At 44.8% G+C, this 26,730-nt stretch overlaps 1 protein-coding gene across 5 annotated transcripts in view; it reads left to right on the top strand.

Moving 5' to 3' along the window:
• ZNF839 (zinc finger protein 839) overlaps positions 1 to 26,730 on the top strand; it is a 213,649-nt gene that overhangs the window by 112,222 nt on the left and 74,697 nt on the right. For all 5 annotated transcript variants that reach the window (XM_078660210.1, XM_078660209.1, XM_078660208.1 and 2 more), the window contains 2 exons: positions 3,044 to 3,136; positions 5,839 to 5,991. In XM_078660210.1, coding sequence (XP_078516336.1) covers positions 3,044 to 3,136; positions 5,839 to 5,991 — 246 coding nt within the window. The remainder of the gene's footprint in view (positions 1 to 3,043; positions 3,137 to 5,838; positions 5,992 to 26,730) is intronic.

Below are 26,730 nucleotides of genomic sequence, written 5' to 3'. Positions count from 1 at the left end.
ACCACAACATCCACCACCATATCCACCACATCCACCATCACCACCACATCCACCATCACCACCACATCCACCATCACCACCACATCCACCATCACCATCACATCCACCCCCACATCCACCCCCATATCCACCGCCACATCCACCGCCACATCCACCACACCCACCACCACCACCATTTCTTTTCTGAATTCAGTGGGTCCTTGGTATTTCAAGTGTTCACTTATTCACTGCCCTGGATAAGGTCTCACAACTTTATCACTCCTTTGTGCTATCCTACTCTTACAACTTTTTAAAAGCCGTAGTTCTTGAGGTTTAGTGCAGTCAATGTCGAATCAGTGTCAAATTCATGTTGATGTGCTAACTTCACCACCACCTAGACAGTATATAGGACAAAACTAAGGAACAACTGTTACTACGTCATAATGCAAATGGGTTCCATCCTTGTAATCCACCCAGATTTTTTGCTTTCACCAGGTTTTTGGAAAGTTATTTACAAAAGTTTAAGCTATTGCCATTATAAATTACAATAACTTTCATTTAAGTATGAATTATTAAGACATTGTTATTTGTAATATCAATACATCTAAGTCACGTAAATACAACACATATTGCATTACAAATGCTATAGGTGTCACAGTTGCGAAAGTTAAAACTATTGGCATTGTAAATGACAAAGCTATTAATTTAGCTATTTTCAAAACCAAAAACATAAAAAAAAGATAGCTCAAACTTTCCTAATGCGAGACCTATTGCATTGCAAATGCTTGTTTCTTATCCTATGAGACTGCCCCATAATCCATGTTATGGCCCAAGTCACGGGTCTCACTTTTCCAATAAAGGCGAGATGGCGTGTGTTATACATAACGGGTGATGAAGTATGGCCCAAATATCGGAAGATCTGGCTAAAGTTAGTTGCCGTGTTGACGTAGAGAAACATCACAAAGGCATGGGGAATGAGTAGACCCCCAAGTGTGCGGGACTGGGAGGTTGATATGAATTTATGCCAGCAGGCAGAACAGGTGGTCTACCAAAGTCGTGGTTGTCTAAGAAAATCTGAAAAAGTTTGGAAGCAATGGTGCAACTATAGTGGACAGTGAAAGGTTACTATGGGGTGGTTGGGGGTACTGGTGGACTAGGTGTGGTATCAATGATGATAGTATTTACACTAAGTCAGAATTTCAAAACTATAATGTACACTGTTGGTTGATATTAACAGTATTGTAATGTCATTATGCCTCTTCTCTGTACTTAATTATTCGTACAAGATTGCGTCTACTTTTGTACACTGAGCAATTGTTAAATAAAAAAAATTTAAAAATAGGGAAAATGAGCTACCTCTTAAAAAAGTGCTAGAACAAAAGTAAAACATTTTTTTTTTTAATTCATGTCTGCTTGTTCCTGAAAGCTGGGAAGATGATTTTAGCATGGCAAATCTTTTGTTGATGCCATTTTTAGGAGACAAAAACACTTCTATTACAAACATTTTTGGGACCACTTTTTTTCACCTAGAAAAAAACTTAAAGCTTAGCTATATTGGCTATTTGCTTGGTTCCCTCATTGGGAATCCACAAACTCTGGGTACCTTTAGAATCCCCATGAGGTTTGGGGGGGGGGGCGGGAGACGCATATTTGGCATGGGCTAAGCAAGAATTACGCAAGTACGAAGTACAAATTACTCAAAATAGTCCGGAAAAGGGATCCACACTGGGGTGAAAAAGGGTGAGTTGTTAAGGTGTTAATTCCCATAGGTGATATCGAAACCAAAACACTGGTATCGTAAACCAATATTTTTCTTTCGAATGCTTTCAAATTTCATGAATGTCCTGCATCCAGTTTATTGCCTTGTGGGTACCTGAAATATGCAAATAATTATACATATCTTATATGCACATGCTCAGGAGGCCCAGAGGAACACAAATGTAGGTCAAGCGTTGTCACGCATGTGTTCTGCCTGAGGGGAAAGAGAAGATAACTACCATATTTTGAAAAACAAAGCGATAACATTTTGTCAATCATTTGTTAGCATCTTCTCCCAGCCAATAAATGACTCTTCTGCCAGAAGCCTCAATTAACCAACATACACTACAACAATTTGAGAAGGAGCGTTTACTATATTATTCTGTTTTCTGCCACAATTCAGGCAGTCCAATGTTTAAGAACATAATAATGAACAAGAATAAGATTAATTTGTCAGGAGTCTTGAGAATGCGTTCAGTTTCCTACTTTTATTCATTTTTCAACACATGATGTTTTTTCCAATCAGCCCAGCCAACGCTTTCCATCCCCTAGGACTTCATCAGGGTTGTGCATTCCAAACTTGTGTGATTTTTGTAAGTGGAATGAAGTATAAACTTCACTTTCAGTGTCTTCATAAGAATTAAATCCCCTTTTGGGTGGTAAAATACCCTCTAAATCATCCTCATCCTTCGTGTCGGGGCTCAAATGGCACCATAAAGGATGTTTTATAAACTCCCTGCGAGCAAAAGTCAGGTATTGCAAACCAGCATTTCCCATTCAGATACTTTCCAAATTTCATGAATGTACTGCACCTAGTTTGCGAGTGAGGAACCCAAAAGATAACACATACATATCTAGTATGAGATGTGAGGAGACCCAGAAGGACAACGTTGAGGCTCAAGCATTTGCAGGGATAGGTTGCCGGCCAGAGAGACTAAAGAGAGTTAACATGTTTTGGAAGGGCGAGTTCTGTGTTTTATTTTCCAACCCCTCACCCGCGTTGAACAGTACTTTTAGGTTTATTGTCTTTTGTACAAACTGCTTCTTGTGCAAATCACTCTATAATCAATCCCAATGTGTTAATTAACTTGCCTCATCTACTGCTTCTACTTGTTTCACAGGCATTGAATATTTATACACAGAGTTCTAAGTAAAGGAATTCTAGCACATTCTCAGATATTAAATGCACCACCACACCTTTGAACATTGGCTTGTAAGTTTGAATAATGACTAGTGTTGTATTCCGAATAACATTATAATATTAGAAAAGAAACAGTTGTCTTAAAGTGATTCCTGTTTATTACAGTTGCTTCAAGAATGTGAAATTGAAGATTTAATGGAATTGGCTCTTCCACTTCTGGCAAAGCTTGTAACAGTATATGAGTTTCTCATCATGAAGGTAAGCATGGTAGTGTGCATTTAGTGTAACGTTGTCAAATTGCCCCTTTTATTGTATTTTATAAAGTTTTTCAACAATCTTAGCACATCTTACGAAAATACCTGTTTTAATGATAACGTTTAAAATCATTATTTGTTGTAAAATGCGATAACACTTTAGTAGGCAATTGCTAACTGTGAGTCCTACTCCATTCCCTTGACTCAATGGTGCTTCTAACAAGCAAGTTGTCAGTGAGCAGGGTGACAGAGTTGATCAATTCTGTATTCAATGACACCATTTTGTGTATTCAGTCCTACTCTGTTATTGGCTACCACAGAGCCATGTGCTAATTGTAATATAAATGAGAAAGCAAAGGTCTGTCAAGGTATACATACTATTTGGTCGTCTAAGGTGTGTCGGACATCTATGGCAGAATAACGAACTCAAGATAACACCTCAGTGTAGCTTGTGTCATTACGATCCCTTGCCTATCAATTTATGAAAATCAACTATTACAAATATGTTGGTAGTATCCCCAGTGAGTGAAAAATATATTTTAATTTTTGCCACAGTGCTATTCTAGGTCTGGCTAAAATGAACATTAGGTCTATAAGTTCTTAACTGCTTGGGAACTATGATGGCCTGCACTTTGAAACTTTTGAGTTGTGCTTGGGCCTCTTGCCCTGATGTGTGCCATGGAATATGAGACTGCCTGAGCGAGTGTTGTACTTGGAGTGAGGGGTGTCTGGCGGTGGTGACCCGAAGGGAGCTCGGCGGTGATTCTCTGGGATACACGGAGAGTGTACTTCTGTGCAGGATCCACTGGAGCAGCAGTGGCAAACCCTCTGCACCTATCTCCCAGAATAGCATGCAGGAGCCAGCAAGGGTGGCGCCGGTGAATGCTGCACAGTGGAATTCTGATGGCAAAACTGCGGACATCCTTTGTCCTGCGGCTTAACGAGACTGCAGCTGGAACTGGAAATTCTTGTTAAAAGGGCACAACATCCTCATCCACCGAGCTGGCATGCTTCATCATCAGGACTGCTCCTCCTCCCTTTGCAAGCAAAAAGTAATCTTTGCCAAGGGGTTTCCATTGATAGTAGCACTTAGTGGAAATCCTTTTGTGTGGGGCTTAACCCCTTCCGCGCTCATGACGAGCTGAGCTCGTCATGAGCGACGACGCTCGTACGCTGATGACGAGCTGAGCTCGTCATGTAACGTGGTGTTTTTAAAAACACAGCGCGCAGCGGGAAAACCGCTAGCGCGCTTGCGGTTAATTGTTCCTTGCCGTTGAATGCTATAATGTTGGACCCCCAATGTAAATAATATAAAAATACCTGAAGGTGAACAGAATAATTTATTTTTGTTTCCTATGGTAAGGTTAAAACATGAAAAATTGAAAGGACACTCTGGGTGTCCGTCTTTCCTCTTGCCCTGAAGTTGCCATGTATTTTCCAAATTTCTCATGCCCCATATGTGCCCAGTGAAATTCATCGGGGTGGGGACTGTTCTTCCTACGTTGGGCCTAGACCTAGAATGTGCATGCATGTGATGGTACGCACAAACTAATGTTAAAAACAAAAAAATAAGAAAAGTTATACTGAGCCAAATTGTATTAATGAATCTGCAACGAAAAGACAGCATAACCAATGTTATTTCATTTGTACCTCCGTGATCAGTTTTCAAGTAAAGACTTACAAATGGCTCATAACCTCCCAGCAAACCAAAGTACGTGTGTGCATTGCAGGCACACGCAGTCACACAACACAACACAACACTTACACGATATAAGTGTGGTGAGTCAACAATGAAAAGAGGTTACCTAAATTTTGTTAAAATGGGTTTCATAAATGAGGGAGCGTGGGTAACCTTTTGCGTCATACACTTTGGAATAAGGAAGTAGTGTTGTCACTTTAAGTTGTTCAAAACGCTACTCAATATTTCAAGTGAGGAAGAAAAAGTACTTACTACTCGATTAAGCTATTTTTCCCATTTTTGGGTAAGATCATTTAACTTTTCATATACATAGTTATGTTTCTTTTGCATGTTAAATCATGTTCTGTATTTCGGAGTGCTGCACCATTAGTCGACTCCTCTACCAGATGATGTTAGTGCATAAGCGGTTTGCATAAAAGGAATATTGGACTTCTTTCAGTACTTTTCTCTGGATGTGTTGTGCATTTAAACAATGTTTGGGCAATAACTATTGTCATGATACTCGTTCCCCTCACCCATGCTTTCCCAATCAATCTGAATTTTGTGGAGCTTTGTAATCTTTCCATGCGTGGGCTTAGACCTAGGTGCAAGTATCCGTTACTTGAGTTGATGTATTGATGTTTACAGTCCTTGCTTTACAGCTCCCTTCCTTTCAGACATCTGTTCTTTGCTATGCTCCCAGAGCCAGGCATCCAACTTAGGATAGTTATGTGTTTCTTGTAAGGGCAATGGTGGTTCAACTCACTTCCCTTATAGGTAGGGGTGATCCCATGACATTTGGGGTAAGGTGTGTAGGACAAGCCTGGATCACACAATCCTCCATTGTGTGTAACCTGTACTAAAATCCTAGTAGGTTACAGTAGGTTTACAGTATATTTGTTGTGTTGTAATAAACACGTGAATACCAATATAATTGATAGACTGCTGTTCTTCATCAGTTCATTCTTTTAAAATCCGCCAGTAGCCGTGTGAATTGTGCTTTTATCACTTTCTTTATTTTTTGTAAGGTGGAAAAAGGTCATCCAGCAAAACCTTTTTTTCCAGATGTGTACAGAGAGTTTGAAAAGTTACATGAAATGGTGCAGAACATGGCTCAAGATCATTTCAACAATGTTTCATATATGACTATCCAGCAAACATTAGAAGTAAAAAACCCAAAGGTAAGAATATACATTTTATGTACTGCTAATCCACACACCTAGAAATTTCCAGTGAATTTAACTGTGATATTAAACTTACTTTACGCATTACATATTCAAGATTGATTTACCTAATTTGTTATTTTTTTTCATATGCTTAAGAGTTAAAGTATGCATAACATTTACTTTTAACATAACCATACAGCTTCCTGCATATAGTGTGAGCATACGCTGGTTGCTTAGAATCTGGTTATCATCTTCTTCTATCTGATAATATAGTTCAGTTCTTACGGTAAGAACAGGGGCCTGCTCTGAAGGAAGACATTAAACAAAATTCAATCAAAAAGACAGCACATACAGTAATTCCCTTGAGCATATAGTCGCCACAAATTCTGAACTTTTTCAGTAGGTGAGAATTGCACAATAACGTCTACCAGACCTGCAACCATTTTCACTGATATGAATGTACAGCTGCAACCAGAAAAACCCTCTACAGAGAATAATTTAAAAACTCAGACCGGGATTTCACTGCTGTTAAGATAGCGGTGTTTACTGCATGCATTGGTGAAAAATCCTTATTGAAAAGTCCCAGCACAACCCAAGTTTGATTGGTCATTCTTATCTCTATTCTAATTGTGCACATGGATGGGTTGTTAATTTTCATTTCTTTGTGTTCCGTTTTCCATATGTATTTTTTCTTGTAGATGCCTGCTTGCTGCATTAGGAGTAATATTGGACCCTCCTTTGTTTTCACTTTGTACTTAGTTTTGTTGCCTTCACTGTCCACATCATTAATGACATGTGAGATTCCGTTTCTTTCACCCCCTGGCTATCTATCCCTGTGAAGGGTGCTGGGTTTACAAATACGAGCCTATGTATTGATGCCAGATATCTTTCCATGCTTGTTCAGAGCCTCTTTCCTAGACTGTTGTGTCCCCAGTTTGGTGGCCTCCAAATTCTGGATGGTGCAGCTTTAAAAGAAAAATACCTCTGAATCAGTGATTCCCTGTCCCTCACTGCAGCCATTACAGTGTTGATTACTGGTTTCTCCATGTTGAACAACCTCCTTTTTTAGGTCTCGGCTAGAAACGCGCGATTAGGTCTCGGCCGCGCGTTCTCGCCAGAGAACTATAGTGATCAGTTCAGCCGCCGAGACCTGACAAGGATTGGCGACAGGAGCTGGCCACGCGCACCATGCGCAGCATTCAAACAGCATGGCAGAGTCGGATTACGACGCGCGCCTTAGGATTTGGTCGCACGCGAGCTTCTTAAGTTTCGTTTTCCTTTCCACCTCGGAAACGTGGGGAGTTGGGGACGAGCGTCGGCGCCCGCGGAGGAACCAGGACGAGCAGCAATGGAGGCAGCGGAAGCGCTGGAGGAAGGGGTAATGCTTGTGTATTTACCCTTTTCATCTCAGATCTGGCCAGTATTGGAGTAGCATAATGCAAGGTGTGTCTTACTACAGACTTGCTGCAGGTAACCATGTCAATCTTTCCTCGCTTGACTTGATCTTACTTTCTTTTTTGAGTAGTTTGGCTGGTGCGATGTAAATAGAAGGTGAGCCATCGTAGACTGCTTCTTATCTGTGTGTGTGATTGATCTCTTTTTAAGTGAAGTGTTTTGTGTTGCTCTAAACACAATGTATTGTGTAAATACATGTAAAGCCCGCTTTAAAACCCCGAGCCAACCATTCACAGAGAATCATCCGGCCCGCCAGAGACATATAAAGGACAAGGACTTATTCTGTGAGCGAGCCTCCCCCCCCCCGGGTGACTTTACAACTCGCACACTTGCAACCTTTAATTCTGCTTGTATCTCTATGCAACGCATGCAATCCTAAGTCCTTATCTTTGCCACAGTCTCTTATGTAAAGCGCTCTGACTCCTTCGTGTAAAGTTCGCGCTATATAAAATTGCATTAAGTAACGAAAATGAACCGGAAATGCCAAAGATGGAGCCCAGAACTCCGCAACACCTCTTACACAATTTGTAATTCTGTTTGTATCTTTACGTAACGCGTGCAATCCTAAATCCTTATGTTTTGCAACAGGCTCCCATGCCAAGCGCTCTGACACCTTCGGGCAAAGTCCGCGCTATATAAAAGTGCCTTAAGTAAACGAAAATGAACCTTTTCCACATTGGGGTTTTTGTCCCTTGGCCATTGTAAAAACCTTTATTTCTTTGCTAGTCAGCTATTGAACAGTGGCCCCTCCCCCCAATTATCTCTAAACATACCAATTGCAAATAAAAAGAAAATGATGCAAAGCATTGTCATTTACAATGCCAGTAACTCAAACTTTAATGCTGCGAGACCTATTGCATTGTAAATGCTTGTCTTTAATAATTGTGCCTTGACTACAGTATACACCCTATGGGTTTACAGATAGGAGGGGTCAAATGGTAAAGCATGCCACATAAGGGGATATAGGGCTTTGTCTTTTTAAGGGACACTCTCTGGCCAATATTACTCTTGAAGACATCACAACAATTTGGATGCCTCCTCATGCCCTCTGAGAATTGAGTTGCCAATTACTTGTATCAGATTTATTTTTTCTGTTCCCCTTCGGATCATTTGTCTGTCAAGATTCTGGCTTATATAGCTATACAGTCTCAGCTATAATCTACTTTCATTTTGCAAATTATAACCTTGTGAGTTAAATGTGTGTTTATCCCCACCTCCTTACTTCTCCTAACTTTCCTGTTGAAAAAAACTCCCACTGGAACATTTTAAGGTACTGAGGCTCTGTCACTATGTTTTAGGGTGCACACATGCATGTAGAGCATACATAGATCTATTTGCTTTTGAGAACCTTATTTCACATCAACTGAAAATGATGGACAAACCTCCCAACTTATCTGTCAAGGGGGGTGATAACAGCTGTTTGTTCTACTGGTCACATTTGTTCTTGCTTTTGGCATTGCATTTTACGATTCACCTTCCTTCAGTGTTCTGCTCTCGTAGTTTGAAACTTGAAGAGCCTCATGCTGCTGTGGCAACTATGAATAGTTGGCGTCTCCTACACCGATGACACCCAGGTGATCCTCTCCCTCACCAACGAACCCTCAACTGCCCCGTACCAACTTCCACAGTGGGATGAAAGCCGTTGCTACATGGATGAAAGACAGCTTCCCCAAGTTGTACTCGGACAAGACCGATGTCCTCATCCTGGGACCCACCCCATCAGCCTGGGACAACTCCTGGTGGCCGGCCACACTGGGTGCTCCACCCACCCTGACGGACTGCACACGCAACCATGGCATTATATTGGACTCTTCGCTCGCAATGAACCACCAAATCAACGCAGTCTCCTCAGTCTGCTTCCACACGCTCAGTCTGCTCCAAAAGACTTTTAGATGGATCCCCACAGATTCCAGAAGGACGGTCACCCACTCACTCCTCACCAGCAGACTCGACTACCGCAATGCCCTCTACGCTGGCATCACCAAGAAACAGCTCAAGAAACTACAGAACGTCTAAAACGCTGCCACCAGACTGGTCCTCAACATCCGCAGCCACATCACCCAACTCCTCAAACAACTTCTCTGGCTCCTAGTCAACGAGAGAGTCACCTTCAAGCTCCTCACTCATGCCTACAAAGCCCTACACGACGGACCAGCATACCTGAACCACTGCCTCAGATTGCACGTACCCACCAGACAACTCTGATCCTCCGATCTACCCTCGCCTCCATCCCCAGGATGCACAAGATCAGAACGGGCGGACGATCATTCTCCTACCTCGCCACCAAGACCTGGAACACCTTACCTCTACACCTTAGGCAATCGGCGTCTCTGACTCAATTCAGGAAGGACCTTAAGACCTGGCTCTTTGAATGATTCTCCACCCAGACCAACAAGTAGCCCCCCTCCCGCAGCGCCTTGAGACCCTCCCGGGTGACTAGCCTCGCTTTACAAACCCCTTATTGATTGATTAATTGGTTAGCACAGCTTTAGCTACCATTGCTTCAGTGTTCTATTTTACTTTTATTGGTTGCACTTATGAGCAACCCTGTTCTAACAAAGACTTCTGTACTACTAAACCACTGTGCAAAAATAAAGTATGGGCCTGAAATCGCCTTTATGGCCTTGGTGATAAGTGGAATCTTATTGTTTCTTCAAAGTCTTAACAAACATTGTCTCCCAAATCATTTAGGGTATTGTTAAATACCATTTCAATGCTTCAGCTCTTCAGTCCAATGTGCTTGCTTCCCTTGAGCTCATTGAATACATTGCAGACTTTTTACTACCTTAAAGCAGTCGTTTGCCCTAAAGCCTCTAATAAAAGATAGTTTTGGTACCCAGACTTACAACCCGAGCTCCAAGGGTCTTCAAGACTAGGCTAGAAAATGGTCAGAGGATGAGTTTGCCATTTCTTAATGCTTAGGGACTCTGTGAACTCTGCTACATTGGTGTTCTAGCTCATCAAGGATAAAAACCCTTCAGTTGTCGTTCATTGGACCCCCATTGAATTTTAAGGTACTAGTTACCCCTTTTACTGGATGTTTAACTTATTGGTAGATGTCCTTGATAATTTTGTGGGAACAAAAAGTTGTGCCATCTTGTAGAGGTCTATAACGAGAAAACAAGGGAACCCCGATATTCAAACCTGGGTTGGTTAGTAGTATTTTAAGAAAACAATAGTTCATGCAGGACCGAATCGGTCCCAAAAGAAGCGAGAGCAGTTGAGTTTAAAGCGGCGTTAATCAGTATGCCTGTAACAAAAGGCATATATAGGCAATTCATGCCAGGCGGAGCAATAGTAGGCAGTTGTTTAAATGTAGACAGGGACACAGATGGGCTTTTGCATTGTGCAGTATTTATTTATAAATAATACGTATTTTCTGAAATTATTATTATCCAGGTGCTCACAAAAAGTGACAGCAAGCGTGATGTGACGAGTGAAGGTGATATTTAAAATATATACATCTCATTGACAACAAAGACAGAAGCTCCTGAGTGTTATTTAAACAGTAAAAGGAGTTTCTAGTTGTATAAGGATTGACAACGTTTCGATCTCACTGATTTGAGATCATCATCAGGACAAAAAGTTGTGAGCATGAAGAATTGGGCAACGAAAAGGATGAAGATGCATAGAGATACTCCCTAATGATGTAATCCGATTAACAAGGGGTCTATGGTGATGAGAACAGACCCACAGGAGGTGCAAGTGCTTTTTATTAGGTCCCAATTATTTGAGGAGATGCAGGCAGGTAATTCAATTAGAATGCCGCAGCAAGGGTAACTGTCCCAAGAGGATGGCAGTCCCTGCGTAGTCGGTGTTACCATATTCAACATTAGTAATGCAGACCGCGTGTGTCAGTTGACACAGTTGGGGACGGGCAGCTGCTCCGTCTCAATTCCTCAGTCGACAACTGACTGCTCCTTGTTGCCTACATTTTTTTACTCCTACACCCATTGTGACTTGTACTAAAAGTTAAAAACATGATTATAACACCTCATATAGCACAGAGAGAGGGGCATATGTACAACAGACTAAAAATATGTAGGTAGATCTTCCTCCATGTTCAGACCACTCAAATGTTTCTCATGGTCGCCTCCTCTGATGTTGACAGAAGTAGCATCTGTCACAAAATAGTTGGGACCAGCGTTATTACTTTGGTGGTGTTCTTCAAAATGTCTGGCGACAGGGTAAGTAAAAAAAAACAACATATTTTATTTGGCAAGTCGCATATACATCGCAGGGCTCTGCACACCAGAGACATCTGCAGAATTAGACCATACAGATACGACTTTCCATTTGTTTTTTTGGAGAATAAAGTCAAAATACTTTCAGAAACTATTAGAGCAATACAAGATATTGTAAGAAACTACCACCCCCCCAACTTCCTCCAACCCCTACCCCACCCCCTTTTGTCGCATAACGCCCGGACAATCCCATCCACAGCCTATAAATAAACCAGAAGAATCTTGGAATACTCAAGAGCCTCCCCCAGGGCCCCCCAGCATCCCCACAGGCTAGAGCTATAGAAGGAAGTCACCCCAAAGGATGGGCGTCTGCCACAGCTGGCGGGTCCAACCACAGGCCCCAATAATCCGCCCACTGCTTCCAAATTCTGTAGTGCTTGCGTGGGCACCTCCAGGCCACAAAAACAGGTTGTTCTAGCCCCATACAAAAATCTAATCCATTCTTCCATGCGGTCACCGATGGGGCCCGCGGCGCTTTCCACGCCTTGGTGATGTCTCGCTTAGCCAGTGTAAAACCCAGTTGCATAAGGTGACGTTGGTATACATTACCCCCTATTCCCTCCATGACATGTAGCAGGGCCAGCTGCGGCGTACGGGGAAGCCCCCACCCAAGGACCTCCGAAAGGCTGGCAAACACCCCCTCCAGAAGCGATCCAGGGAGGGGCACCGCCAAACCGTATGGATGAACAAGCCCTCCTCCCGGCCACATCGAAGACACTCCAGGGACGCGATCAGCCCCGCCTGCCGCAAGCGTGCCCTAGTAAAGTAGACCCTATGTAAGTATTTGAATTGGATGAGGCGGAGTCGCATCGCTATAGCCTCTCCCCGAGGAGCCGCCAAGGCCTCCATCCAATCCTCCTCCAGTGTGCACACATCCGCCTCCCAATCCCCCCGAAATTTCTGAAGTGTGGGGGAGCAATGCGTAACCAGAGACTGATCTATCCGGGAATTTTCTTTTCCTTCAGATCCCCCATAAAAACTTTAGCTTCCAGTGGACTGAATTCGGGGAGAGACTCCAGACCTTCTAAGCTGGGGGACAGGGCATGACGAAACTAAAGGAATCGATAAAACTGCAACCTTGACATAAGGAATTCCCTCTGGGGGTCTTGGAAAGACTTTAGTGTGGAGCCCTCTCGTAACATCCCCAGGACTGAAATCCCTATGTCGTCCCATCTCCGGAAAACCTGCAAGGCCGCCAATTGGGGTAAACGCCCATTATTGCAGAGGGGAGTCTCCCCAGTCAGGGTGTTCCACCATCCCATTCGTCGTAATGCCTGTCTCCAAATCAGGTACACCACCCGCATGACCGACGGTAACGAGCCCCGCAGTGGCGTCGAATACAGAATTGTATGGAGCGAGTGGCCTCCCATGAGTTGCCGCTTGAGCGCATATGCCGGGTCTTCCCTATCGCCGTACCACCACTCATTGAGGACCAGCAAGTGCGAGGCCTTGTAATACGAGAGAATGTCTGAGGTCACGAGCCCTCCACTATAGGTGGAGAGGAAGCACGTACGAAGAGCCACGCGCACCCTTCCCCTCTCCCACAGGAATTGCCCAAGTGCGGCATTCACCAACCGGAACCAGGGATTGGGTACGGGTGATTCTGCAGCTGGTAGAAGAGCCGGGGGAGCGCCACCATCTTGAATATCGCCTATATACCATATAACGTATGGGGCATAAGGGACCAGGTCTTAAGGTCTGCACGTACCCGCTCCCATACTGGGGCCAAGTTCCGCTCCCAGGAGATTACCGGCACATCCGAAACCAACACGCCCAGATACTTCAGTTCCCCCACTTTCGTCTGATCCCCCAAAGCCCATAAAGTGGATTTGCGAGAGCCCTGATGTCTCCCCAAAGATCTGCAGGATGCGTAGGAGCCGTGGCCTTGTCCGGTCAACTGCTGTAAGGAAGAAGAGCACATCATCCGCATAGAGCGAGATCCTGCCCACTCGAACTCCCGGATCTGCGCACCCAGGCCGCCAGCGGCTCCATGGTGAGAGTGAATAAGTACGGGGACAGGGGACAGCCCTGCAGCATGACTCGTCCGATAGAAAAGGTGGATGAGGTCTCCCCTGCTACCCTCACTGACGCAGTCAGATCAGTATACAGGAGTATTAGATAGGATAGGAAGCGTGGGCCAAGGTTGAGTCTGCGCAGCAAAGCAAATAGTCGAACGCCCTATCCATATCTGCTAGGAGTAGAGCCGCTGGTTCCCCCCATCTGCAGAATAGCCGCCACCGTGACATGTGCCCGCCTAATGCTGTGTCTGGCCTCCCTCTGGGGCATGAACCCAGCCTGATCAGGATGTATGAGTACAGAGATGTGGGGCAGAAGGCGATTGGCCAGGGCTTTAGCTAGAATTTTGGCCTCCATGTTTAAAAGAGTAATGGAGTGATATGAGGCATGTTGCTCTGGGGGTCTGCTGGCTTATGGAACACCACCACCTCTGCTTGCCTCCAGTCTGGGGGAAGTAGGCCCTTCTCCCGAGCCTCCTCCACCACCGCCCGATAATGAGGGGCTAGCTGCACTGAATACCGTCCGAAAAATTCACTCGGGAACCCATTAGGCCCCGGCAACTTCCCTGGGTTAAGCTCTCCCAGAGCCATACCCAACTCCTCATCTGTCAGGGGCCGCTCCAGCTGGTCCCGCACCTCATCCGACACCGCTTTGGGTGGTAGGTCAGTTATGAATTTATCTATGGTGGACTCTGACCAGCATTCCTGGAGGGCACAATGCTCCGCATAATATGCGACGAAGCTCTCCGCTATGGCCGGAGGGTCTGTAATCGGCTTTCCTGCCTGGTCCAGAATCCTCGGAGTGCCCTGGGACTGTAGGGCTCCCTGACAGTCGGTGCAGCATCTTGCTGGACTTGTCCCCCCATTGGTAGAACCTACTAAGCATCGCCAACCAGACCTGTCGGGCCTCATCCATCAAAAGAGGAGCGCATGTCTGTTGGGCCAGGAGTAGTTGTCTCCGGAGCCGACTCCCTCCCACCTCCAGACTCCGACGCTAAAGTGCCTCTATGTTCGCTTCCGCACAAGTCAGTTCCTCCCTGCGCTTTCTACGCACCAGGAAACGTCTACCCCCCTCAGTGTGGATTTCAGCGCCTCCCACAGAGTTGTGGCGCTAGAGACCGACCCCACATTAGACGTTAAGTAAAGACCCCGTAATCATCGTTCTGTAGATGCCAAACCGAAAGGCGCCACTGGAACGGTTGCCGTCCTCTACCCATGTGGAGCTCAAGAGACACTAGGGAATGGTCTGCCGATGCCACTCTGTCAATCTCCGCCCGGGGCACAAAGAGGTAGTTGAGTCTGGAGAATGACTCATGAACCGCCGAAAGGTAGGTGAAACCCCGACTATCCCCATGGAAATGTCGCCATACATCAATCCAATTGAGTCCCGTCACCAAGGTATGCAATTTCGTGGGTTGGCTACTCACCGAGCTACCTCCTGCCCTTCACCTATCCCTGACTAAGTCCATAACGTCGTTCCAATCCCCACCCACCATGGATAGTACCTCCAGTATATCGCCCCATAGAGTGACGAGTCTCTCCACTAAGGTCCGCTGCAAGGGAGGAGGAGCATAAGCACTGCCCAGCACCTAGGGGTCCTCACCAATCTTGCCCCGAATAAACAAATAACGTCCCTGCGTGTCAGTCCACTGTTGGACCTTTGTGTAGGGGACCCTGCGATGTACTAAAATCGCTACCCCAGTGAACCCCTCATAAAGCCGGCATCAAAAACCTGTTGAAACCCATACCACTGCAGGCAGAGTGCCTTGCTGCCCATCAAGTGTGTTTCTTGCAGCATAAGGATATCAGCCCCAGCCAGCTTGGCCTGGTGGAGTAGGCCTCGCGTTTGATTTTGTCGAGCGCTCTGCGCACGTTCCAGGTAAGAATGCGGAGAGTACCCGGGGGTCACCTGCCTTGTATTGGGTGTATTAGCCATGAGGAGCGCAGCTGTTAGTATAGCAGGTAGTAGGCTATAGTGGTGTACATGTGGAGAACTGCGGACCCGTAGCAGAAGTGAGACCAGTGAACATAAACATCCCCCACCTAACAAACCCCCCCCCATACCTCAAGAACATTGAAGCATCTGTCGCGGCGAAGCTGGACCCCAATCCCCAACGGGGGCACTGGGGCCGCCCGACCAATGGATCCCCAACTTATAGCCCGTGTCCTTCGGGCTCGTGACCCGCCAGCACAGGCCCGGCAAAGAAACCCGCCCACATTGGGACTCCCCCAATAAACATTCAATAGTCCAAGACTCCCCAGCACATCGTGAATCTATACATTAATCTTCCAATGTCTGTTTCCCAGAGGAAGGGCCCCCCTGAGAGGAGGCTCCACAGGACATGGAGTGCCGCCGGGATCGCGACCACCTGCCACCCTTCTGCTGCTGACCCAGAGGACCCCTCCGGGACACCTCGCTCGATGATGAGCCTGACTCTCTTCCAGGCGGGGTGTGCACCCTCACCCGCACTGTTTCATCCGTCCATTTAAAGACATTCTCCGGGGTGTCAAAGAAGTGAGTGCGAGAATGATACACCACCCGTAGGCAGGCCGGGGATAGAGCAGAGGTTCCTTAGACCGGGCCTGTTTCAAGATTGCGTCACGATCCAGGTAGTGAAGGAGTTTTTCTATAACTGGCCGCGGGCGAGCCCCCGTCGGAGGCTTCTGTATGACCGCCCTGTGAGCCCGCTCCACAACAAAACACCGGGACATGGGCTCGGGGGGGAGCCTGCCCTCCAGCCAATTCGTAAGAAAGCGTTCCATGTTGCCCTCCTCGCACCCCTCCGGAAACCCATCAAATCGGAGATTATTGCGTCAGGCCCGCCCCTCTTTATCCTCCACTTGCAGCGCAAGCCCCTTCTGAACAGACCCCATATTAGCCATTTTCTGCTATAAGAAATTGACATCATCCTCCACACCAGAGACTGGCTCTTGCGGCCCGGCCAGACCCGACCGCCGAACAGGAGCCCGCAATGGAGCACCCTGGGACCAGGGCCAGCGAGCCTACCCAGGGGCCTCGCCTGTGTGGTCTAGCCGCCGCCGATCTAGCCGCCGGGTCTCACAGGCAGGCTCCTGTCGTGGGCCGCGCCCCGCAGCAGCTGGCAATATCCCGCTGTCAGCCGCCGCCCCTCAGGCGCTACCAGGGCACGTCCCTCCAATCTCCGCAGCAACAATTGGGGCCTAGGCCGCTCCTGCACTTCAGTCACCGCCCGCAGACACTGACGCAATGTCCTGACCTCACCGCCGGCAGCCAGGCCGCGCCCCCTCAAGGCCTCACACCGGCCGAGGCTCGAGCACTCCGCCGCCGGCCACAATCAGCGATCCAAAATTATAACGGGTGACACTGCAGATGGCCAGGTGCTGCGGAGGCGTCGTGGCAGTCACTCACATGCGGGGGTAGTGCGGATAAATGAAGGATATTCGGCGGGCTGGACGGAACTCGCTCAGCACACGTCTGCCATGTTGGCTCGCCAAGCCACGCCCCCGACAGGGTACGTTTTGTCACAGTTTGCGACTGCCCTTAGGTGCTCTAGGATCCTTTTATGGACTGGGAGATTGGTACTCCCCAAATAAACAAATTTGCAGGGGCATTGTAAAATGTACACTGTATGGTCAGTTTCACAGTGATGGCTACCATGGATCTTTTTCTTCTTTCTGGAAAAGGGTGTTGAGTACTCCTTGGTGTTGATGCCATGTTGGCATGCTTTGCACCGGCCACACAGCTTAAAACCAGAACTGTGATTCAGCCAAGTGGGTTGGACAGATGTAGATATTTCAGGGCTGCTTTTAGCTAAATCCTGTCTCATGGACTTGGCTCGCTTAAATGTTATCCCTGGTCTGTGGGGGGGGCAGTTTCATTAAGATTGGATCATTTTTAATGATGTTCCAGTGCTTCTGCAAAATTGAACTCCTAAACTTTATTCTTTTTTCTATGGTGTTATTAGTCTGAAATGTGGATCTGTTTGTATATTTTTCTTTGCAATCTTACTCACAAATAGCAATTGTTCCCTATTTTTAGATTTGGCTCTGTTCTTGGCCTAATCTAAACTAGTTGCTGAGTATCCTCTTTCTGTGAATCTTGCTGCCAAGTCTAGAAGTGATCTCTTCTTCAATAGTTTCACGGTTGTTGTGTTTCACGTGCAAGTTCTCACCATATAGAATTATGGAATGCAATTGAGTAAACTAAAAGGGTGAAAGCTGGTCGCGTGAAGTGATGTGTTACCTGAGGTGGGTTTAGGAAACAATTTTGTCTCCAGTTTGTTCTTAATGTACACTGTCAAATCGAGAACATTTAGCTCTGTTCTACTGATTAGTGTGTGTGAATTGTTAATTGAGATTGTTGGTCTCTATTCTTCTTAAATATGACCTTGCACTATTTTCCGTGCCCCGCCACACTACGAACAATTTGTCAATGCATCTACTCGAGTGAATCACATGGTCACACCATTCATGGTGGCGTATGGACTAGATCACCTGCTCCTCCCACCAGCCCATATGGAAATTAGCATAGCTGGGGCCAAACCAGGTGCCCATTGCTGTGCCACATTTCGGATAAGATGGTTCCCTATTAAAGAGTGATAAATAGCATTCAAAACATCTCTGTATCGGTTAACAACATTCCTGTATGCTTCCATAATGGAATGGGTCTTGCCCCCCAAGAAATGACGTAATGCCCTCAACCCATCTGTGTGTCATATACTGCTATACAGTGTGGCAGCATTTATGGTAATAAGTATATAATCACCTTCCCAAAGCAGATCATAAATCTTTTTAAGGAAATCACCAGTGGTCTTGGTATAGGAAGGCAAATTGTTCACAAAATTAGCCAAGACCCGGTCCACCTACTTGGAGGTGTTTTCAAGCGTACTTCCTAGTGCATAAATAAATTGACGGCCAGGGCGATTGCTTTCATCTTTATGCACTTTGGGAACCTGGTACATTTCTAGGTTGGAAGGACGATCTATTTCAAGAAATTGGTATTCTTCATGACTAATTAGTAATTAGTCCTAGATCCCGCCAGCCTATAAGTTCATGGTGGTACTCTTTTTGTTGTTGTTTCATGGCTACTGTAGTGACTCTGGAGTAGCATTGCTGGTTATACAATTGCTTGTAGGCTTCTATCATGTACTTTTCACTTGACCAAAGAACCAAATTTACACCTTTATCAGAATTCCTGACGATGCAGTTGGGTTCTGATTTAAGTTTTTCCATTAGGGCGAAATAATCCTTTTGTCTATTGTCGTTGGATTTCTTAATAACCTCCTGATATAGGTTTTTAAACTCCTGTATGACGAGTTCACTGTAAATGTCCAGTGCATCTCTTGCCACCACAGGCACAAGTTTGGACTTGGCCTTGAAGTCCGTTGATGCATCGCCATAAATATCAAGTTCTTGTTGCATGCTGATCATTTCTGCTCAAGTTGCCTCAATCCTAAATTGTCGTTTCCCAGTTCGTGTAAAGTTATTATTAGATTCATATCTGCTACTTGCAGTGTCTCTTGCATGCCAAATGTTTGCTGTTGAGCAGAAAGAATTTCTTAAGTTTTATTGCTCTGATGAATCTAAACTCTTGTACTGGACAATAAGACAGTCCTAACTTTAAAATATGTTCTTCTTTAGAGGATATCTGAATATTCATTAAATTAATGGTCGTGTTATTGCTATCTCTCGAGTCAAATTCCATTATTTCTTGTTCCACTTTTGTTTGCCTACCACACTGCCTTTGACTGGCGCGGTTGCGCCTCCTCCTCTTCTGCCTTGTATTGATGGATTTATTTGCTCCCTAGGACGCAGGTTGGCCCTTCGGTCTTGCCGTAAAAAATCAAGTTAATCAATAACAGTCAGGATGTTTGAGGCACTAGACGTGCCTTCCACTAGATCCATATTAACTTCTGAGCTGGGGACACTCTTGTTCGTGGACTGTCTCTTCAACTACGCTGCTTTTTTCCGACAGACGCTGCCTTCTTAAATTGTCAATTTGTTTTGCAAATGTAAAGATTTGCCATCGGTCATAATCAATTTTGTTGCATTTGAACGTGAGCGCTCTTCTTGTTTTAATAGTCTTCCAATTTGATCAGTCTTTTCTTGATTTCGACATTGAACTTTTTTACAGCTGCCTGGGTCGTTTCTTTACCAATATCCGCTTTGATCTTAGCCATTTCTTCTAGGAGCCTCTTTCTATCTATTTTGGCATATTTGATGAGTATGCCTAGCATTCGCCTTGATAGATCATTGCTATTCTCTGCCCACTCTCTTAACAGATCAGGGTTCGGGTTCTCATAAGTATTCTCAATCCTCTTGGAATATGTCCCACTTTCAAAAAATTGCTGTAGGGATTTACTCTCCCACCACTTGGAGATCTCAGCCCTTTAAGTTTTTCCAGTTTCTTCAATTCAGATGTTAAGTTATTGCCATACTGTGCTGCGCTGACACTTGTTTGTTTATCCTTAGTAATAATAACTTTGTCAAAGACTTGAAGTGCATCTTCCTCTCTCTGTGACTTCGGTGGCAGGCATTCATAAGCTAGTATCTACCAATTTAAGAATGCTGACACTGTGCTCTCCTCTCTCTGTGCTCTCAAGCTCCCACAATGCAGTAGTGGGTTGAGTCTAGCTATGGCACGGATTGCCCTTCTCACGCTTACTCATGCACAAAGTCTTACCTGGGGAAGTGGTTGGTTTGACTGGAGTCCTCCAACTCGCTGGCTTTCCCTCTTCATATACCAGTGCCAATTCTTCACATCCAGTTTCGCTCAGGGCTCAATAGCTTGAATTGCTTCGTAAATAATTGTTTGTCGACTTTCGTTGTGCACCTGAACAAAGGGCGCGTCAGCAATTTGCGGAGTCGGCAACCTCTGCTAATAATTCTCCAATCCTTTTCACAGATGCAGCAAAGGCATTGATGCTTCTAGGAGAGACTTGAAATCAGGTTTGTTCTTCAGCAGTGAAATATATTGTTTTTACCAAGTACCATCAGATGCTTATTGGCTGTCCTGCAGCCTTGCTCACTGATAGTGAGGCACCGTTTTATGTGCTCATATATACCACAGTGCTTCAGATCTCACAACAACAAGGAAAACAGACTCCCATATTACTTTTTCATTTCAGTTGACAACATGGTGTTAAAAAAAACATATCTCACACTCACAAACATTCACTCAACAGGTTTTTGAGAGGGGAGGAGATGGGATCCGTAAGATAAGACAATGAGAGTCATTGAGATGCATACCAGGACCCCAATGGGGTTAAACAGTGACCAAGAGTTGTGGAATCACATTGGGTGGACATTGAATTTTATCAATCAACTAGATGTTGAGAAGGTTTTGGGGGTGGTGGTCACCAGGACCATCTATGGCTCCAGGAGGGGGCCATGTGCCCCACCCCCTTCTTCCTTAGATTTTGCCCTGGGGAGATGGTGGTCCCTGGGGCTGCGGGGATGCGGGGATGGGAGGGTCCGCACCCCCCACCTGCAGTGGCAGTGTTGTAAAATAAAGCTCTGACGACGAGGTGAAGTCCCCGAGGCGCGGGGAGTCCAAAAGCCCCCCCCCCCCCTCATTTATAAAAGGATTTGCCCTGATGAGGTGGTGGTCTCCTGGGCAAAATTACAACTCCTTACGAACAGAGAGTGCATACTAATTGTATCAGCACTAACGTGATATACATCATCTCTTGCCCCTGTGACCTCAAATATATTGGTAAACTACCAGAAAAATCAAAATCCGCATTAGCGAACAAAGGAGTACTATAAGATGTCAAAATATAGCACCCAAACTTACACCACACTTCCTGGAACAAAAATGCAATGACACTGACCAATTTTGGGTTATCATAGAGTAAGAAACACCCCAAATTGGGAATAGTAAAATGCTCCTTAAAAAAGAGCAACGCTGGGTGTGTAGACTGCAAACACAGAAAGGGGGATTAAATGACGAAATTCAGTGATACCAGCTGAATTATGAACCCTGAACCTAACCACCATCTTCCCAGTTTACCACACCAGTGATGATAAAACCTTGTCCTAAACAAGACACAAAGACATCTGAGTTCCTCTCCTTAGGTCTTCTTCTGCTTATAGGCCCAATACCTCACAGAGCCATTACATAATCATTAGACTCATTTCAAGTTAAGGCTGTGTCATTGGGTTCTATTACTTACTCATAGTCCACGCCTAAGAACCATGGCACTTTAAACATTCCCAGGGAACCCTCACCACCGTCTGTACTACTTTTCCCACAATCCCTTCCTCCAGTAACATACACGTATGGAGGAGGAACTGTATGGAGCTATACACATGCATGACGAAGCGAGCATGCCCGGTCCCGCATCTTGGCCAAGCCCTTGTCCTCGCCATAGCAACGCCCTACATGTCTTGTGGGGCGTCTCCTTACATGCAAGGAAGGCGTGGCCCGGGCGCTCTATTCTGGCTTTCTTGTGCCGGACCTAGCCAATCTAACAGGAAATGTAGCCCAGCCTCGCTCAACGGACGAGTTCCCGGCCTCGCCGTATCATCGCCCCTCACGTAATCAGGGGCGTTGTGCTGAACGAAAGCAAGGCAAGACTCTGGCGCCCAATTCCGGTTTCGCTGTGCCAGATCGAGCTTAACTAAGAAGGTGTTTAATACAGCCTGAGTCAGACTCCCACTGCAAGCAGGGGAGGTGAGCCTAAGATATGTTGCAGACGGGATGGGACCCTTGACTAAGTAAGTTATTTGAAGCCTCTTAGAATCTGGAATGAGAAGCGGTAAATTCTACTAACACTATGCCTCTACGAAGGGACCCTGTCTTGACCTTGATTTCCCCTCTGTTTTATAGAGTTTGACTACAGGGGCACCCGCTCATGCCCCAGTGGGAATGCTTGTCCCACTTTATTTTTGATAGTGGCCCCTCTCTCTTACATTTTAGCACTTACCTCCACTTGGTGAACATGTACGGTAGACTATTTTAAGCGTGAAAGATTGTTATAACCCCACCAAAGGGTTTCGGTATGCAGTTGTGAATTAGCTGACATGTACTAAATGTGTTTCATTGTACAGCTTGAAATCAAGCAGATAGACATTACAACTTCATTGTCTATAGTTGGCCCACGCATCAGGGATGTGTCCAAATTCGGATGCATGTATGTGATCACAAGCAATGAAATGATCCATCGCATACACCTATGTTGAGTTGCAGGATTGTATGTGCTTTTTGGGACCCTCCTGGTATAAATACTACTCTGGATTTAGACTACTTGCACTCTATAGTGCATGATTTTTTCATACATCTGACACTTTATATACTGTAAAGATCTTCTGTTACAGGTAATCCCCCAACAGCGGCAAATATATATATATATGGCAGCACAGCGAATAAAGGAATAACTACCTGGAAATTTGTGTCTGTGTCCGTGCCTTTGGATGTAGGAAATGCGGAGTGTGTTGATATATATATATATATATATATATATATATATATATATATATATATATATATATATATAATTTTATGTATCTTGTGCATGCTAATCACATGCCCGTAACAGTAACCACACGTTAGTCATGTCATTGGGGGAGTGACCTCTTTGCTACCCACCCAGACGAAAGACCATGACCTTACACGGGCCAGTGGAACAGGGTTGGACCATTATACCTCATACCCTTATAATATATTTTATCCTTCCCTCCCGCTCTGCTAATAAAGGATACTTTTGGAGTGGGTGAAAAATGTTGTTCTTAAAGTTATGCCCCCTTAGACCCCATCCTCATATGTGCTCCCTGGAATATGGTAGAGCCCACTCTGACCTTTAGTAGTCTGGGTGAACCCGATGATGAAGCATGTCACTACTAGTGTTGGGTGAGAGTTCTATAAAGAAAAGGGTCACTTTTCCCTTCCCTCCCCTATAAGTGAGAGGGCTATCATACTGCCTGCTGTTGGTCCTATATTAACCTTCAAGGAGCTGGTCTTGTGCTCCAGAAGGGGTACCTTTTTTGTCTTGTAGCATATCATAGGGAGGATGTATCCCTTCATCCTCACTCTAGAGGATCTCTCTACCCCATAAGTGCTGTAGGTTTTTACCTCCCTCCCCCCATATTTGTTCTAGACCGTTAATGAACAATTTTGAAAGAGGTGGCCGACTAAAAAATATCAGCAACAGCTAGAGAGGAACAGACCTATGGCATAGTACCCAGAGTCCCCTCGTGTACCGATGTTATGAGGGTTTCCCAACTCTCGCTGATCCTATGGTTACAGAGAAAGTAGTGGTCATGTGTGAGGAGCAGATGAAGCACCATTGTGGTTTTGATCTTCCCTCAACTTGACATATGAGTGCAACCTGGTGTGGTAGCGTGCTTTTACACATTGAACACACTGTGGCTCTTATCTGCTTAAAAGCGTGAATTTGAACCCAGTCAGATGGCTCTGATGTGGGGTTGTGGACTTTCCATGTCTCCAAATGAAAGTAAATAAAGAGATCCGAGGGAGAAAAGAGTTATTATTATTTATTTATTTGTATTACATTGAAGTATACCCAAGGGTGAAATAGTCTAATAATTAACCAAGATTGACTCCAGGTTGAGGCGAGGATGATGTCAATGCAGAAAATCTGTGGATGTCTAAAAAGCACTTTGAGACTAAAATATCATCCGTAAAGGAGATTAGGAAATCAATCAAAGGGCACTTGGAGGAAAACGAAGAAGCAGTGGGCAATTTAGACAAACATGTCTCCATTCCAGACTCCCATGGAGGAAAACGAGCAAGTAGTGGTCAGAAGTGTCTCCGTTCTGTCCAAGTGGAAAGGCCTGAAGCTAAATGCAGGGATTTGAGCAGTGACCTGTGTGCAATGGCTTCACAGACCTAAATGGGTTTGAATGAGAAGTAGATTGACATTGAAACAAGACCCTCCTGGAAATGAGGACACAAAATTGCCTTTGAGGCAATTGTCTCTCTAAGAACAAATTCTCTGGAAAAGGATGGAGCACAGGCACAGTCTTACTAATGGATCTTTGACCATTTGGAGAGAGTCCATAAACGAAGTGACTGCAAGAAAACTCTGCTTGTGCTTGATGGGTGCAAAAAGCCATGTTTTCGATGCCGAGTGACCCTTTCTTGGAGAAGGGATCTGCAAAAACAAAATGAAAAAAGGTGATGCTTTCCAAGGAATTAAGACTTCCCTGGAGTACCCTTTGGGACTGAGGGTGAAACATTTGGAGGAAGGTATTTAATTTGCTTGACAAAAAGACAAAAGAAGTGGTAGAGGGTCCGAGGGGAAATGTTTTTATAGACCAAATGGTACCTAGTCCCCCAACTTGACAGTTAAACACACGGGAGGTACCAACAGTCTGAAATAAATCTGATGGAACCTAATAGTGTCCCACATTTATACTGAAACCACAAAGTTAGTCCAGAGAAAACATTGTTACACCAGGAACAGTGAGAAAGAGAAGATACAAAGTCTGAAAAACTAGAAAAAGTACCCATCAGCCCACTCAAAAGTGGAATCTCGTCATCTGGGTTATTTGCGTTGGAAAATGGTGTCCTATAGGCTCCTCCTCAAGGAGAATCTGAGGCTGCCTAATTTCGGACCCAGTGGTTGAGCATTCAACCAAAGAAGATGACAGTGTGTGAGTTGAAGGGGCAAAAGTTGCAATGCTCAAAAGAAGACAAAGGAAAATGATCCACGTGATTTAAAAATACCTACTTTGATGTCATAAGAAAAACTTTATTAGGTCTGTCCATCAATGTGGTATCATTAAAAGCAGTGTAATGATAGCATGCAAGGAATTGCTATTCACCATGTGTGTTATTTGGTCAACATGTTTCAGCCTTAACCGGCTTTCGTCAGGACCTATGATGTACTACTGCAACACTTACTTAATGTGATGTGATAGGTAATCTACACCCACTCTCCAATTTCCAAAAGAAAATTGGTGTATCTTCTCCTGTATATACAATGTTGGAAACAAAAACAAGACAGGGTTAAGAGTATACACATCTGTCGCATGTTTCTCATGTTTCTGTGCAAGTTACGTATTTGATTTAATGATTTTCACTCACCCTAGTTGAAGGGAGAAAGAACCTCACCTCACCTGGCAACTGCTCAGGGTAAAGGAGGCCTCAAATCAAATCAAATACGTAACTTGCACAGAAACATGAGAAACATGCGACAGATGTGTATACTCTTAACCCTGTCTTGTTTTTGTTTCCAACATTGTATATACAGGAGAAGATACACCAATTTTCTATTGGAAATTGGAGAGTGGGTGTAGATTACCTATCACATCACATTAAGTAAGTGTTGCAGTAGTACATCATAGGTCCTGACGAAAGCCGGTTAAGGCTGAAACATGTTGACCAAATAACACACATGGTGAATAGCAATTCCTTGCATGCTATCATTACACTGCTTTTAATGATACCACATTGATGGACAGACCTAATAAAGTTTTTCTTATGACATCAAAGTAGGTATTTTTAAATCACGTGGATCATTTTCCTTTGTCTTCTTTTGAGCACTGCAACTTTTGCCCCTTCAACTCACACACTGTCATCTTCTTTGGTTGAATGCTCAACCACTGGGACCGAAATTAGGCAGCCTCAGATTCTCCTTGAGGAGGAGCCTATAGAACACCATTTTCCAACGCAAATAACCCAGATGACGAGATTCCACTTTTGAGTGGGCTGATGGGTACTTTTTCTAGTTTTTCAGACTTTGTATCTTCTCTTTCTCACTGTTCCTGGTGTAACAATGTTACTTCTCTGGACTAACTTTGTGGTTTCAGTATAAATGTGGGACACTATTAGGTTCCATCAGATACATTTAATTTGCTTGGCCAGATGCTTCACACAAGTTTGTGAAGCCACACTCTTGACGAATGGTGTGGTGCTGTTGAACATCACGCCAGTGATTACATGTTTTATTAGTGCATTACCAATGTGTTGTATTGTGTGCTGTTATAAAATCTATTTAAAATTAAGTTAGACCCATCAATTTAAGATTGCTGCAATGTTTGTCTACAAGTGTACCTTTAAGCTCAAAGAGCCTGTTCTTTCTTTCTAAGGCTCTGTG

The sequence above is a fragment of the Lissotriton helveticus genome, chromosome 9, assembly GCF_964261635.1.
Source record: "Lissotriton helveticus chromosome 9, aLisHel1.1, whole genome shotgun sequence".
In the NCBI taxonomy this organism is placed as follows: domain Eukaryota; kingdom Metazoa; phylum Chordata; class Amphibia; order Caudata; family Salamandridae; genus Lissotriton; species Lissotriton helveticus.
The sequence above is the reverse complement of the archived record's forward strand: the minus strand, read 5'-3'. Positions and strand labels throughout refer to the sequence as shown.